The 16,754-nt window shown below is 29.3% G+C and overlaps 1 protein-coding gene across 1 annotated transcript in view; it reads left to right on the forward strand.

The window, feature by feature from the left end:
- Positions 1-16,738, forward strand: part of Dgk (diacyl glycerol kinase 1) — a 98,195-nt gene extending 81,457 nt beyond the window's left edge. The window contains exons 8-19 of the mRNA XM_015334993.2: positions 5,009-5,131; positions 6,046-6,095; positions 7,071-7,145; positions 7,287-7,524; positions 8,050-8,255; positions 8,370-8,543; positions 8,836-9,145; positions 9,288-9,412; positions 9,505-9,792; positions 9,889-10,090; positions 10,184-10,365; positions 10,568-16,738. Of these exons, the coding sequence (XP_015190479.1) occupies positions 5,009-5,131; positions 6,046-6,095; positions 7,071-7,145; positions 7,287-7,524; positions 8,050-8,255; positions 8,370-8,543; positions 8,836-9,145; positions 9,288-9,412; positions 9,505-9,792; positions 9,889-10,090; positions 10,184-10,365; positions 10,568-10,657 (2,063 nt within the window). The 3' untranslated portion in view covers positions 10,658-16,738. The remainder of the gene's footprint in view (positions 1-5,008; positions 5,132-6,045; positions 6,096-7,070; positions 7,146-7,286; positions 7,525-8,049; positions 8,256-8,369; positions 8,544-8,835; positions 9,146-9,287; positions 9,413-9,504; positions 9,793-9,888; positions 10,091-10,183; positions 10,366-10,567) is intronic.
- The last annotated feature ends 16 nt before the right edge of the window (positions 16,739-16,754 follow it).

The raw sequence follows: 16,754 nt of genomic DNA on the forward strand, positions 1-16,754 counted from the left end.
AGGAATAAGATAGAAAATACGATGAATAGAAAACAGGGACAGATAGAAACGGAATAGAATGAGAAAGAATGAAAGAGAATGAGAGAGAGAAAGAGAATGAATGTACAATACCATCGATTTCAACATTGACCATAGTCTTCCTAGCGAATGATTCTCGACATTGGTTTTCCATTGATGGTTTTCCATTACGATATATCTATACGCGTAGCATACCAAACTTAGAAATACAATAATTCGACCATATATCGATTACATCTAGCAATATCCGTTTCTTCTTTCTCATTCTGTATACGTTCGTTTCGAATTTCTGTCGATTGTATGTTTAAATAAAATTTATATTTTAAAAATTCTTTTTAAAATATGTTTTAAACATTCAAATTCGTACGTCAAAAATATGATCATACAATTGTGTCAATGAATTCTTTTTTTAATAAACTTCACCGTGTATGATATTGTAAAAAAGAAATAATTTAATTTTATTGTTTGATTCCTGGTTTAAAAAAAAAAGACAATCGTGCGTCTTAAATTGTTTTTTCTTTTCTTTTTGTTTTTTTAATCCGAATATATTTATATCTGGTATTAAAATAAATTTATTACAAAATTTCTTCTAAACTTCAATAAATATCACTAATCTAAAAACTTTGATGAAACTTTTCAAGTAGCATAACTCGCCCCACGGCGCTCGCCGCGGGTCAAGGGTGGTGGTGTTTGAGAGGTGGGGGTGAAAAGTGGGGAGATAGAAGGAAGAGGGTGACGCTGTTTAAAAGTTGCATTAAAAAAAAAAAAACGATCTTTTTTTTGATGATATTTTCTTAGAAAAAGGTAGTGTAAAAGAAAAAAAACCTTTAAATGTACCAAGTTCAAAGATGATGATAATGATGATTGTAAGAGTTTATTTTCTTGTAAAGGTGAAAGAAAAGAATTGGAATGGGGTCGTTAGTCAATTTATGATCCAAGATTCAGCTCGTAAGTGTAGCTCATTACGTTTAGAAACGGAGCAGCCACTGACGATAAAATCCTAACGCGAAGGTTTCTCCAAACAATACGCCCTCGTAAAATAAATGGCTTGCCTCCATAAAACTCGATTCTGCTCCCCCCCCCCTTTCCTTATACACCCTTGGATATATTCTCGATACATTTACGCCGATAATACAACAGTTCGATCAGATGTTTTAATCGATCGATTTTCTTATATACACACACACACACACACACACATACACATACTCTATATCGAAGATATTTTTTTTTATTTTCATTTTAAATTAACTCTAATAAAATCATTACTATGAAAAATAATCACCATCTGTCTTCCTCGTTGATCATACATTTCATTTCATCTCACAAGTGTTGTCATTTTTATTGCATTTTTATTATAAGAATTATTTACGATTTACGAACAAATTTTGATATGACAAATTTAAATAGAAATGTAATATAAGAAAAACAAAATAAAATAATGTTTATCTTGATATATTAAATTATACAATTTGATTCTTTTCTTTTTACAGGATAAGAAAAATCATTAAAATACGATAATTTATATTTATGTGTATCGTAAGGATTACAGAGTTAAAAAGATACGAAATATTTGTAATAAATGTGCGCTTTTTTACTTTGTCAACATAAATCAGAAAAATATAGTATTTTATTTGTTTTATTTAAAGAAATAATAAACTATCATTTCAAGTATGCATTTTAAAAAATACATATAACAACTTTTATGTTCCAATGATTCACGATTACTTATCTTCATAGAAGATGTTCCAGAAATGATCATTTCACATTTCACATCATAAACAATATTCAAGGTCTTATCAATATTTCTTATTCTCATTGATATCCACACATGTTATGTTAATTAAATTTTTAATTCATAAAATTATTTCGATCCTCTTACTAAAATTATTCCATTATTTTTTATTTTGCAGAGTGTATTTGAAAATTACATGCCCATAATTAGATTTTGATTTCTGGACTCATTTTGAAAACTATTGCGTATTCGAAACCCGTTACCAAACATCGAAGAACTTCGAGGACGTGTACGAGAAAGCTGTCAATGAATACAAACACGAAGGGGTTGGCCATTTCGAGTATTTTCCATGACGATAAACTATCTCGAATTGTTTGAACACAAAATTGACTATAATTTAGAAAACAAATAGGACACATGTTTCGAATATTTTTTTTTATCCTCTGACCATATTTTCTAAAGTGAGTCCCATATTTAGGCGGTTTGTATAACAAAATTGAACAATTTTAACTTATCTTACGTGATTTTCTACTTTTATCGATTATTTTTTCGCAAGATCTCTCTCCTGTAATAAGAATATAATTATAAAAGAGTTATATGTTTGAATTATAGAATCCAGATGTTCATCAAAAGTCTTTCGCAATAGTGGCCGAGTGAAGTTCGAATTGATTTTCTTTCGATATAAATAAATATATATATATATATTTATCTTTCACGTGAAAATACAGGAAATAGGAGTGTCTATTTCTAATTTTCTCTTTTACAAACCTTATGTACACAAAACGAGTTGATCTTTACAAAATGTCACGACATTTTAGGAATACCACCCTTTCCACGCGAACTTGTCTAGAGTTTATTTCCGCGTTTCTTTGTATATAAACAAATCAAGAATGATTTTATATTTAACAGTTTATTCCTTACGAACGTGTAAAATTATTCGTACGATAATAATCAATCGTGTGATAGAAATATTAACAAATTTTATCGTCGTATAGTCATTAAATTTATTAACAAAAATAATAAAGATCTTTTAATTGATCAACTATCTACAAAGTGAATACACGTGTAAATGTTTTCAACAACAGTACCAAAATCGTATATAAATTTTATTTCGATAGATACGAAAAAAAAATAAGAAAATTAATTGACTAATTTTGTCAGGAGGTGATCATCTAGAGAATTTTAATTAACATTGAAAATAATTTATTTCAAAATAACCAATCGACCTTGAACTCGATAGCGTGACGAATTTTCATTTGGTGTGGATGTAAAAATTGACCATTAAAAAAAAAAAACGAAATTAATCTCTTAATTGATCGTCCCAATTGAATGCACGGTGTACGTGTGTACATTTCTGCGTGTTTTTACGTGCGTGTGTGTGTGTGTGTATATCAGAGATGTTTCCACAAGCCTCTGGCGAACTCCTCGAAATAGCTCCTACGCGTACGACGACGGTGTCATTCGGTATAAATGACGTCGTTTGCCTCGAAACCTTGCTTGTTGTATCCTGACCGAGCTTTCGCCACGCTCAGTAATTCTCGAGGTGCACTAGAAGCAACAAGTGTTACCGGAATCCTACTGTTATTCTACCATTGTCGTTGTTGTTACAGCTGCCATTGTTGCTACTTTTGCGTTAGGTCATTTAATCGCGTATCATTTCGTTATAACCGTTAAATAAAATTGTTTAGTCATTTTCTTAGTGGAGGGGGAAAAGAACCACAAATTAAAAAAAAAGAACAATCTCAAAATTTTATCCCAACCCTTTTTGTTTCAATTATTATCGCGTTAATCATTTTTTGTCATTACGTACCAGTTCATTTATTTTTTATTTTAACTAAACACATTAATTATGATGTTAGAAATATTATATTGCAAAAATGTTTTGCTAGACAATCGTGAAATTTTAATTACAGATAATTGTTCATATATTTAAATTGATTATTTAAAATCGTGGTGTTGTTGTTTTGTGGGTGAAAATTTGATCAATATGGTTCTTAAAAGAAAATTTTTGATAGGATTGCAAAATGTACCTGGTTATTTGCTGAAAGAAGGTTCGTAAATTTTTAACATCAAAATTCGAATTTAATGTTGAATTATTTTATGCATTTTACTGTACTTTTACTCTCTCTCTCTCTCTCTCTCTCTCTCTCTCTCTCTCTCTCTCTTTCTCTTTCTAGCTCACTCTGTCTCTATTTCTTTCTATCTTATTGTAGATTGAAATATTACTTAATAAAATTACGGAAGTATAGCATTTGACAGACATAAGAGTCCCGTTAGCACAGACTAGGTCTGACGAAAAGTTATTTTTAGATTAAATCGTCGCCGTATATATATATATGTACATAAACGAAATCATCTACGATATTAGCATCGCGAATTTTCAAAAATAAATATTTCGAATCTAAAGATCGATCACGACTACCACTAAAAAGAAATTTATCTTCTCGTGAGTTCAATTTTTTCATCAAAAACAAAAATTTATTAACAAGAATTGTATTAAATATCGCAAGTACGATAAAGAATGAAACAAAAAATTATTCAGCGATTATAAAATCATCATTTATTCGACTAATAAATTCTTCGTTTTTGTTTTGTGTTTTTTTTTTTATCTTAATATCTGTATATAATAATACAAATAAATGATAACAATGAGATGAACCAATTTGGCAACAAACTAAGTTCAACGTAAGAATAAATGTTTCGTTCTTTTCGAAATCTACAAAAATACAAACAGCTATGTCACGAATCGACTGAAATAGATATTATTTCGAGTTATAATAAGAACAATGTATATACATGTTGTATGTATAAACACTCGCAGAAAGAGAGAGAGAGAGAGAGAGAGAAACAGACAGACAGATAGACAGACAGAAAAGAGGGTGAAAACCATCTGAAGTGTGTACTTGAAAAATATCATTCCAATATTTAAAGATATTAAAGATTTCAAAAGAAAAAAAAATCACAAAATTACACATACACACGCACACACCTTATACTAACAGATAAATATAGTAATCTATCCTCTAAACGATACAATTTTTCCGATGATCCTCGAACGTTCTTTGAAATTCAACGATCTAATAAAAATACGAATAAAATAAAAAATAAAAGAGGGTAAACAATTCGTTCATATTTGTTATTAGAAAAATATTTAAAAAAAGCATTATTTCTCAAGGTTTTATTATTACAAATTAAAACAAATTTATTATAAAGGATGTATTCTTTTTTGATATTGTGTGTTATCTTCTTTTGCAGAGATGAGACATCTTGTTAGAAAGCAAAGTACGATAGATGTCCATTCAGTTAAGGTCAGCTTGAAAGATATCGTTTGCTACCTTTCTCTCTTGGAAGCAGGCAGACCAGAAGACAAATTAGAGTGTAAGTACTTTGAACGTAACTCTCTTTCTCTATCTCTTTCTCTCACACACTAAATTTATCTTACAAATTTAGCAAAAGAGTCCTTCCACTCTTATCCGTGATTTTCTCTTGACTCTACCATATTCATTTCTATTTATTTTTCTTCTCATTTCTTTTCTTTTCTTTATTTTCTTGCTTACTTTTTTTTTACCGTGACGTAATCGAAAGATCTAACGCGATGTTATTTTTCTAATCATTCATCCAACTAAGCGTGTGTAATATAATTGACAAGATTACAAAAAGAGAGTAACTTGTGAATTTGTATTATTTTATCTTTTTTTGATTTTATTCTGTTAGATTGAGTATCGTCAGAATTTTGTAAAAACATAAAAAAAATATTAGGATTTTTATTTAGAATGAAAATACTTAATATGTTCAATAAAAATATACTAATAATGTTGTTTATGTAAATATTTAGATACGAGATAGAAAAAATTTTCAAATAAAAAAATAACAAATATTTTTTCAACTCGAAATACAATATACTTCATTATTTATTTAGACTGAAATAACAAAATATTTTCAATAAAAAAAAAATACTTTTATTAATTTATATACAGACAAGGAAAAACATTCCTACATAACTAATCAACCAATCTCGATACTTTCACGAAATCAAATATAAAAAAAAGAAAAGAATGCACGTATTACATCTACCTACGTGTAATCGTTAAAATGTCATCGTTACTCTCAATATTTTCCACCTGAAAGATCACACGTGAACACACAATTGTTATATGAACAACTCACACGTTCAGATTGCAACTTGTTGCACATCACTTTTCGATATTGGAGTCCAAGTCGTTGACATTTTTCTTCATGTATATGCACATAAATATACATATATATAATATTTATAATTTTGTATATTCCAGTCATGTTCCGGCTCTACGATACAGATGGGAATGGCGTACTTGACAAGAACGTAAGTAACAAATTTTCGTGTATCGTTGATTGGTAAATATATATTTTTTTGATGTAAGGAAATTGAATCTAAAAATTAACGTGAAATTCTATACATAATATTATGTATGTTAGTGATTTGAAAATTTTGGGTTCAACATAGAAACAATTTGTTGTCGATGAAACTCTCACTTTTGTATTAAAATAAAATAAAAGTTTGTTTGTCCAAGCTGAAAACTTTTCAACCTAATCTTGTATACACCTTTTACATTATTAATTTAATTTTTAAATTATTCCAAATGTTCATTTAGTAAGTTACGATGTTTTTGTGTAAATTTCGTACAAATTGTTTTAGGTCAACTTAAATAGTATAAACCGAATTAGAATTGATCCCATTTATTTTACGAGTTTACCTTACGAACAGAACATGTGTGTGTACAAATACGTATGGTTTCCTTTCCTCTATATACAATATATTCTCCAACAAGTAATTACCCAGGTTGCATACTATCGTAAAAGCACATACTTTATGGATACATAGTACTATACTACTCGAATAAGTTTCTGCATCGGATAACAGAACTACTATTGGTATTGATGGTGGTGGTCGTGGTAGTGGTTGTAGTAGTACGATTTACGAGTAACCAAACGTTATCTCTAGTTACTTTTTTTCCAGAATCATTTGTAAACATGATTCAACGATGTTACAGCGCGTTTCATTTCATTTCGCAAAAAGTAACATCGATACTCTAATAATAATAATAATCTAGACACGACAAATTCGTAATGCATTGAAATCACGTCAAGCAAAACATAAAAGTGGGTCTATGAAAAATTATCTGATATTGTCTTTTGCAATTTTTCCAATGTTAAAAGGGAATTAAGCGCGTACATTAAAGATAATTAATTAATATTATTATCATTCGATTGTGATTAATAATAATAATTACTATGATATAACAAACATTGTGTGTGATGATAAAATTTGTTGGTTTAGGAGATGGACTGCATCGTGAATCAAATGATGAACGTGGCTGAATATCTCGGTTGGGATGTGAGCGAATTGAAACCGGTGAGTAGAAAATAATGAGAAAAAGTTTGTCGATTATTATACGAAAAAATGAAGAGAAGGAGAAGGAAGAGGAGGAAGAGGGAGGGAGAGGAGGATTGTTCAGGAGAGTTTGAAAAACGAACGAACAACCGGTTTTTCTAGATATTACAAGACATGATGATAGAGATCGATTACGATTCGGATGGTACGGTGTCCTTGGAGGAATGGAAGAGGGGTGGATTAACGACGATTCCATTGTTAGTTCTCCTTGGTCTCGATTCTCACGTGAAAGAGGATGGAAATCATTTGTGGAGATTGAAGCACTTCAGCAAACCCGCTTATTGCAATCTGTGCTTGAACATGTTGGTTGGACTTGGAAAGAAAGGACTCTGTTGTGTTTGTAAGCATTTTCTCTTCCTCGTTAAGTTAATATTCATTTTTTTGTTTAGGAATTTGAAAGATATTATTTTTTCATACTTTTAGATTTTATTTGGATAAGATTACGTTAAGATTGCATTACATAGAATATTATAAATACAGATCGCGTATTAGTAACGACTATTTTAGATACTTCTATTTATTTTATCAGTATTTTAAAAATTAATTTTTTAGTATTTATAATAAGGATAGGGTTGTATCAAGGTTGCATCGCGTATTAATACATAAACCATATAGATAGCAGTTATTTTTAACATTTTTACTTTTTTTATCACTGTTTAAAAAGATAAATGGTTCATATTTAATAATAATAATAATAATAATAGGGGTAGGATTGCATTAGAGTTGCGTCATATTTATGTAAAATATATATCAATATTTTATTATAAATACTTGACCATCTATTTAATATACTGATCATATAAATAACAAGCATTTTTTAATCAAATTACTTTTATTTATTTCATAATTTTTGTTCTTATTTAAGTTTGCAAATATACTGTCCACGAAAGATGCGTACAAAGAGCACCAGCATCGTGTATTGCAACCTATGTAAAAAGTAAAAAAACTTCACAAACTATGATACATCATTGGGTCGAGGGCAATTGTCACGGAAAGTGCTCAAAGTGTAGAAAAACCATTAAAAGTTACAATGGAATCACGGGACTCCATTGCCGTTGGTGTCAACTAACCGTGAGTAAGCTTTTCCATACCAACTCGACTAGATTTGAATTTTTGTTGCTTTCTAAAATTCAAACCATCGTACGATCGATCAACAACATTGGCTGTTCAATTGTAACTTTGTAGCTGCACAACAGATGCGCTTCGCAAGTGAAAACCGAATGCACCCTCGGCGAATATGCTGTACACATTTTACCACCTACAGCGATTTGTCCAGTCGTATTGGACAGACAGAGATCATTATCGAGGGATAGCAAAAGGGGTAGTAAACATGGACAGGACTCTTCGTCTGTCAGTTCTGTAAGTGTTAAATACCAGTGTGATATTTTTTTAATTTTTCTTTTTTTCCAATTAGTCTACCTCGCGTACATATTTCATCCCAAATAAAACTGTGACTTTGATATCTATCACACGTGCGTTAATATCGTGGCTATGCATCCATTAAAATACTACTGATTGATATACAAATTTATGATATCATTTATATTCGTTGAAAGAGAAAAGACAATGAAAAGATCACATTTCTATTTGGGATAGACTATTGGGATTGTGATTAGATGCGATTGGAGTACGAAAGATTCCTCTTCATCAGGGTGGTTTCTTAAGCTGTGGTGGTGGTGGTGGTGGTGGTAGCTCGTCAAGTCAACAACCAGCAATGTCCTTCCAAATAACCCCATCTCCAGATACGATACCGTTGTTGGTATTCATTAATCCGAAATCTGGAGGTAGACAAGGCGAAAGGATGCTGAGAAAATTTCAATACATTCTGAACCCTAGGCAGGTACACAATTTAGCCATTGGTGGACCGATGCAAGGCTTGCAAATGTTCAAAGATGTCGAGAACTTCAGGGTAATTTGTTGCGGTGGCGATGGTACTGTCGGTTGGGTTTTGGAAACTATGGGTAAGCTGACAACTAGCTGCCATTAATGGTAGTAACACTTTGATGATAACACTTTCGGGGAATTCTATCATGGTAGGAGTTTATGTATGATATATATATATATTATGTATGTGTTTGTCTATGTGTGTGTTAAACGATTTAGATCGGGTACAGTTCGAGCATCAGCCTGCTGTTGGTGTCATACCACTTGGTACTGGTAACGATCTTGCCAGATGTCTACGTTGGGGAGGTGGTTACGAGGGCGAAGCTATTTACAAAGTTCTCAAAGTAAATAAAGACCTCCGATCTATTTCTAATTCCAAGAACTCCAAGTATTTTTAATACGAATTTTTCAAAATATTCTCCTTTTCTTACTACAGAAAATCGAGAAATCAACACCCGTGATGATGGATCGTTGGCAGATCGAAGTACTAGATCAGAAAGAGGAAAAGAAACCTAATCAAGATAGTATACCTTACAATATTATCAATAATTATTTTTCCGTTGGCGTTGACGCTGCCATTTGTAACAAGTTTCACGTTGAAAGGGAAAAGAATCCGGAAAAATTTAACAGCAGGATGAAGAACAAATTGTGGTATTTCGAATATGCTACGACTGAACAGTTCGCCGCGAGTTGTAAAAAACTTCACGAACATCTCGAATTAATTGTAGGTATTTATAATTCATTCATTTATTATTATTATTATTATTATTATTATTATTATTTTATAATGAAATTGTAATTTCATTTGTATAAATTATAGTGTGACGGTACACCTTTGGATTTGGCACACGGACCTTCTTTACAGGGTGTTGCTTTATTAAACATTCCTTTCACCCATGGGGGTTCGAACCTATGGGGTGAACACCATGCGAGGCATCGTCTTGCTAAACGAAAGAAAAGACCAGACAAAGAACTCAGCACTAGTAGTTTTAATTCAGTAGATCTTACAGCCGCGATACAGGGTAAATCATCGTAATTTAATCTGATGTTTTTTTAAATTATACCCCCTACCCTTTTATTTTTAAATTATATAAATAATTTCATTTGTTTTCCAGATATCGGGGATAATCTTATAGAAGTGATAGGATTGGAAGACTGTTTACATATGGGCCAAGTTAAAACAGGGTTACGAAATTCTGGAAGAAGATTGGCTCAATGTAGCAGCGTAACCATCATCACGACCAAACGGTTCCCCATGCAAATTGATGGTGAACCATGGATGCAAGGTCCATGCACTGTAAGTTCATAAACATTATTAATTTTTCAATTTTATTTATTTCAGTATGTAGATATATTTTTGTTCAATGTAAATAACATTTGATCGGCATTCATTATATTTATTTAAAAAATATTTCATCTAATAAATAACAGTAAAAGATCATCTCTTTTTTTTAAATTGGATAAACGTTTAAGTATGAACGTTTTGATTCTGATTACAGATACACATAACTCATAAAAATCAAGTACCGATGCTGATGGCACCGGCGCCTGATAAGAGCAGAGGATTCTTTAGATTTTTAAGAAGATGAACGACCGTTCCGAAAGCAAGAGAAACAAAACAACTGATAATAGGAAGATCTCTTTATACCTCTTCCTCCTCCTCCTCCACCACCTCCTCCTTCTCGTCCAACCCTCATTCATCCAATCTTCACCTAGTTTTATCGTTCCTCCTACACAACTTCAGCTATTTATTATTTTTTCTACCCAGTTTTCGACACAAGATATAGGTTCGATCGCAACGTTACGTATCGTATATTCATACTTTATCGCTTCGATAATTCATTGGAAATAAAAAAATGAAAAAAAAATTTAAAATAAAATAAAAATAAAAACAATTAAAAGAAAGAAAAAAATAAAAGAAAAAGAAGAAAAAGGAGAAGAACTTGTAAAGAACCGATCGGATTTGCGTGGCTTAGGTATTCTTATGTACAGTATTTTTGAAAATAATAATAATTATTATTATTATTAATAAATTAATTAATTAATTAAAGAAAAAAAAACAAAGAAAATTATTCTTTAGTTATTTAGGATGTCCTACAAAGTGACACGTTTATAGATTCGTCGATCGCCAAATGAGACAAGAAAGAAAAACCACAAATTTGTTATTTTACCTATTTCAACAATCCGATCTTCGAAAAGAAAACAATATAAAAAATCTTTCGCTAAAATTATGACAAAAGAAAAAAATAATCAAAGGATAAGAAAAAGCGCCTGTGTCCTAAGATTCGTGCTAAATAAATTAGCAAATTTAGTATAAGATCAGATAGCATGGCAGTTTTATTAAATAATGCATTAGAAGCACAAATTGCATACATTAATTAATCGGTTATAAGGGTCGAACACGTGTTAGGATAAATATAAAACGAGATTTCAACTATTTAATTTAATGAGAATAATACATGCCAGATGTGGAAAAGACTACTGACCTTGAGAAAATTGAGTATCGATTTGGAAACGGGCGCTTATCGAAAAGGTCGAGAATGTAAGTGAGCGAGAAAGAGAAAAAGAGAGAGAGAGAAGAGGAGGGAAGAAAGGGTGCTTATAGAAAGATACAGCTTAATAGTTTTGGGAATTTTAAATTCAATATATATTACAGAAATTGAGAAGGGATCGTACGGCATCATGTATAAAAAGAGAATTATATTTGGCTGTATTTAATCATTCAAAATCTTTATACGTATATATGTAATAAATAAATATAATATATAATAAATAATATATAAATTATATATAATATATATAATGTTGATAATAATATTAATAATATATCAATATATAAATTTATATATTATTATATTATTATTACACTATATATATATATATATATTAATATATTAAATTTATATATTTATTAAATATTGTTTTATATTGATTTATTATATATATTTATATGCATATGAGATTTAGATCATCGTTAATGCTTGGATACAAATTTCTTAAAACAAAATTGAACAAGATATTCACATCATAGTCATATATACAAGGTTGTCTTTAAAAAAAGATGTTATCCATTTCGTGTATATAGATATCATATTAAATTTTACTTTCTACAATAATATTAGGTGCACGTGCAAAAAAATTTTGGGAATAAAAAAAAAGAAAAGTGTCATTTATTCCTTTTCTTTTTTGTACGACTCCGTCCATCGATCACGAATCTTTAACTATTTTTCTTCATATTATTTTTATTCTTCTTTTTGAAATAATGTTAGAATCATTTGTACATGAACATCGTAACAATATAGAGAAGGCTGAAAAGTCTAATGTTAAAATAAACGATTTATTTATTAATTTATATAACACATAATTACATACGTACACATATATAGATAAATATTATATATATGTGTACGAATGTGTGTGTGTGTTTTTCATATTTATTTATTCAAAGGACGGTAAAGAATTATAATAATAATAATAAAAAATAATAATAATCATAATAATAATATTTATAATAATAATAATAATAAAGATAAAGGAAGAAGAAGAAGAAGAAACGAAAAAAATATATCAGCAATATATCGCAAGCATATCAGAAATTTGTATAATAAAACTACGATTGTAGAATATATTTTTTTTTCCTTTTACTTTTCTTTTCTTAATCTTTTGTATAAATCGTTAAGTTTCAATCGTTGACGTAATCGACGATTTTTTCGATCTTTTTTTTTTCTTTTCTCCCTACCTTCACCCCCACCCCTACATTCGCGAATTGAATTAAATCAGCAGACACGAGCAACGAGCCCGCACAAATATTATTATTGGATGGATATAATTTGAAGCTAACTATGCGAAATAGTTAGAGAGAGAGAGAGAGAGAGAGAGGGGAAAAGAAAGAAAGAAAGAGATAGAACATTGTGATTTATCGATTCAACGAGGGCGTTTTTAAAATAGATATATATGTATATACATAATTTTTCGACTACGCGAACACCATCGAGCTCTCTAACGTTATCTCTCGCACGTCATAAATTAAACCCTCGATAATATTCCGAGTTACAGATTTGACCGGCTAACTTAACGTGCTTGTAAAATTTAGAAAATTTACATTAGCGTCATAAATCGATTCATTCATCGTGCGATCTAATGATCCTCACGTGTGAGTCTGATCAGAATTTTACCGAAAATAAATCTATACTCATCGATTAGTATATTAAATGACACACATAATAAATTATATATTATATTACAATAATATATCCATTAATTGCAAATAGTTCGTAATATAGTAATATCGTGCTACATCTAATTAATCTCATGAAAAAAAAGAAGAAAAAAATTAATTTTTAACATTATTAACGTAGCAATTATTTCGAGATTATTTTTTATTTCAAAGTGATTTTCGATTAATTTCATTTTGTCTTATCTCAACACGAGGATCGATAAAAATTAACTTATTACTATAAAAAAAAAAATCGTAATATCGTAATTAATTCGTGTCCTATAGATAAAAATTTATCGAGGATTATCTAGAATGATTAAAAATTACTTCGCAAAAAAATAATATTAGTAGTAGCGGTAGTAATAATGATAATAATAATATTAGTAAATAATTCGCTATATTTTCCGTCCAGATGTCACGTGTTTTATCTTTCGTACGAATAATAAAACGTATTCTATGTATCCCATGCATATAATAAATCATATGAAAATATACATGGGTATATAGATATACGTACGTACAATATATTATATATTGGTTTATTTCGAAAGTTTATTTCCAAATAGAGTTTTGGTTCAAAGTGGTCGGCATTATTTCTCCGACGAGAAATGCGTCACAAACTCGCGTTCTACGCGTTTGAAATAACAAACTTCGGCGATCGATCGTTTAGAAAATTAGATCACATACACCGGGGTCAACTAGCATAATAGCTTTATCAACTTACTTCGTGCTTCGTCCGGTAATCTTTATCAAATATTCATTCAAAACTTTAATATATATAATCTCATCATTTTTTTAATCAAATCTAATATAGAATGAAAAAGAAAGAAAAAGAGAAAACAAATAAAAGACAAGGAAAGAGAAAGAGAGAGAGAAAGCGCTTATATATATATAAATAATATATAATATATATATATATATATATATATACCATTATAAAATACTATATGTAATATACAGGTTTGTTTCGTAATACGTGTAACTCATTTTAGTAGTGACAAGGGACAAAAACAATGACAAAATTCTTCAATGCTGATAATGAATGTCGAATATGTTACAGTTTTCATATAAGACCAAAAATCAAAATCTTATATACGCGCTTGTAACTTTATAAATACACAGAAAATATAAACATTATGAAATAATAGTATCCTAGTAAGAAAACTAAGCGTTCTAACTGAATTGAATAAACTGAAGTGATTAAATTTAATTAACAGAAAGTGTGACATCAACAAGGATAAGAAATATCCACAAGACTTATAGCAATGTTTACAAAAACAAACCGAGGATTATCATTTTGAGCACTTTCTATGATGATAAATTATCGCGGATTATTGAAACACAAAAGTGACTATAAAACTATGAAAGAAGATTAAATACGACATATGTTTTAGTGAACTTTTTTTTCATTGTTTTTGTGTGTGTCTCTCTGTTCACTCCTGAAGTGGATCCTATGTATTATGAAATAGCCTGTATATATGAGATATTATATATATTATATTTAATATATACGCGCGCGCGTTATATATTATATAAAATATATTCAAAGACAAAAAAATATATATATATAATATTATTTTGATCGAAATCCCACAGGGACCATTTTCATCGTCTCGACGTGCATGCAAATGGCGAACGATTGTATCAGATAGACACACTTTTTCTTAGAATTTTGTAATAAACTTAAATTGTAATTTTTAGTGAAATTTATCGCGCTTGTAAATCGACTTCAAAGCTTCGAGATCCCAAATACACACACGATGATCACACTAACGCAGAAAGAATTCAATTGGAATGAACGAAAACGTAAAAGAACATAGAACAAAAATTTTGTTGAAAGATAAGAGAAAAGAAACAATTCTTTCCGTATGCGTGAAGCCACCCGGTATAAACATATACATATACATAATATATATATAGCTCATCTTTTTTTTTTACAAAACGATTGTAATATTCTTTCTTAGGCGATCGACTAGTCGCTCCTAGCAGAATCGAGCTATTACGCTTAAAAATAATAATAATAATAATAATAATAATAATAATAATAATAATAATAATATAATAATTAATATTATGATGATAGTAAAAATTAAAAAAATTACACGTGCGCGCGTACATACCACATAAACAATTACCACGAATGAATAAATGAATTAAAAATGAAACGAAACAAAAGGAAGAACAAAAAAAAATGAAAAATGATAAATTATGAAAACCTCGAAGACGTTCGTTAAAAAATAAAAATAAAATTCCCTGCATAATTTAAACACCTCTGTGAATATTTCCAAAGTAAAAGAAAAAATTGATAGAAGGATTTAAATAAAAAAAAAAATTGATAGAAGGATTTAAATAAAAATAAATTGGTATCATTATTTCCAATTGGATTGGCACAGTGTTCAGTGTGCTTATATCATTATATATTATATATATACCATTACATATATGTATATATATAATATATAGAATGGACATCATACGATATATTATCGAAAGACCCAAAAAAGAAATAAATTTAATCTAACTTTGACTTCGCCGGTAATATTAGAAAGAAAAGGACGTCAAAGGGTATAAAAAAAGTAAAAGAAATTGTTTTCGAAATAAAGAAAGAATAAAAAGTAAATAAAATTAAAAAAAAAACATAGTGAAATTTTCGAACGGAAGTTTCAAATAGAAAAGTTTTTGTGCCGCGCAAACTGAAGTTACGACGAAATGTTCGACGTTGCTTTTATTCTGCGCCTCATTGAATTATTAAAAAATTAAAAAAAAAAAAAACAAAAAAAAATATACAAGATTATCGACAAAAAAAGGCTTTGCGAAAAGATGGATGTCGTTTTATTCGTAGGGCAAAAACTCTGTACATTGCGAGAAACGTGAATCGAAAAGGACGAATTATTAAATTCGTAAGTAAAAAAAAAAGAAAAGACATAAAAAAACAAGGTTTCTTATCAGCAGCGTATCTTCTTCTTTCGATTCACCTTTCATCTCCCTCGCGCTTTTTTGATTAAATTATTAATAATTATTAAATAAAATAGAGGTATGTGCAATCTGTAATATAAATATATAAACGTAACGTAAATACTATTTGGCAAACGAGGAATGTAAGTACGCATTAATGTACGTAGGTATTTAAGTGCTATTTACTCTAAAAAACAAAAAAAAACAACAAAAAAAGAAATACTCGACACTTTAGCTGAATTTAACTGCCACAACCAATTTTGGGTCTACGTACGTTTGAGCACTACTGCCATTTTCCAAAAGAGGTTTTAGGGACACGTACACGAAAGAAATAAAAATATAAAAATTAATAATAATAATAATAATAATAATAATAATAATTAAATAAAAAAAGAATTAAAATAAAACAAATACAAGAAGCCTGTCTATAGTGTATAAAATATATATAAAAACTCAAAGAAATAAACTGTGTAAATTTATCGCGTATAATATCGTTTTACATGAGAAATATTTTA

The sequence above is a fragment of the Polistes dominula genome, unplaced genomic scaffold (assembly GCF_049000335.1).
Source record: "Polistes dominula isolate Pdom_NZ unplaced genomic scaffold, Pdom_raw_medaka contig_31, whole genome shotgun sequence".
Classification (NCBI taxonomy): Eukaryota; Metazoa; Arthropoda; class Insecta; order Hymenoptera; family Vespidae; genus Polistes; species Polistes dominula.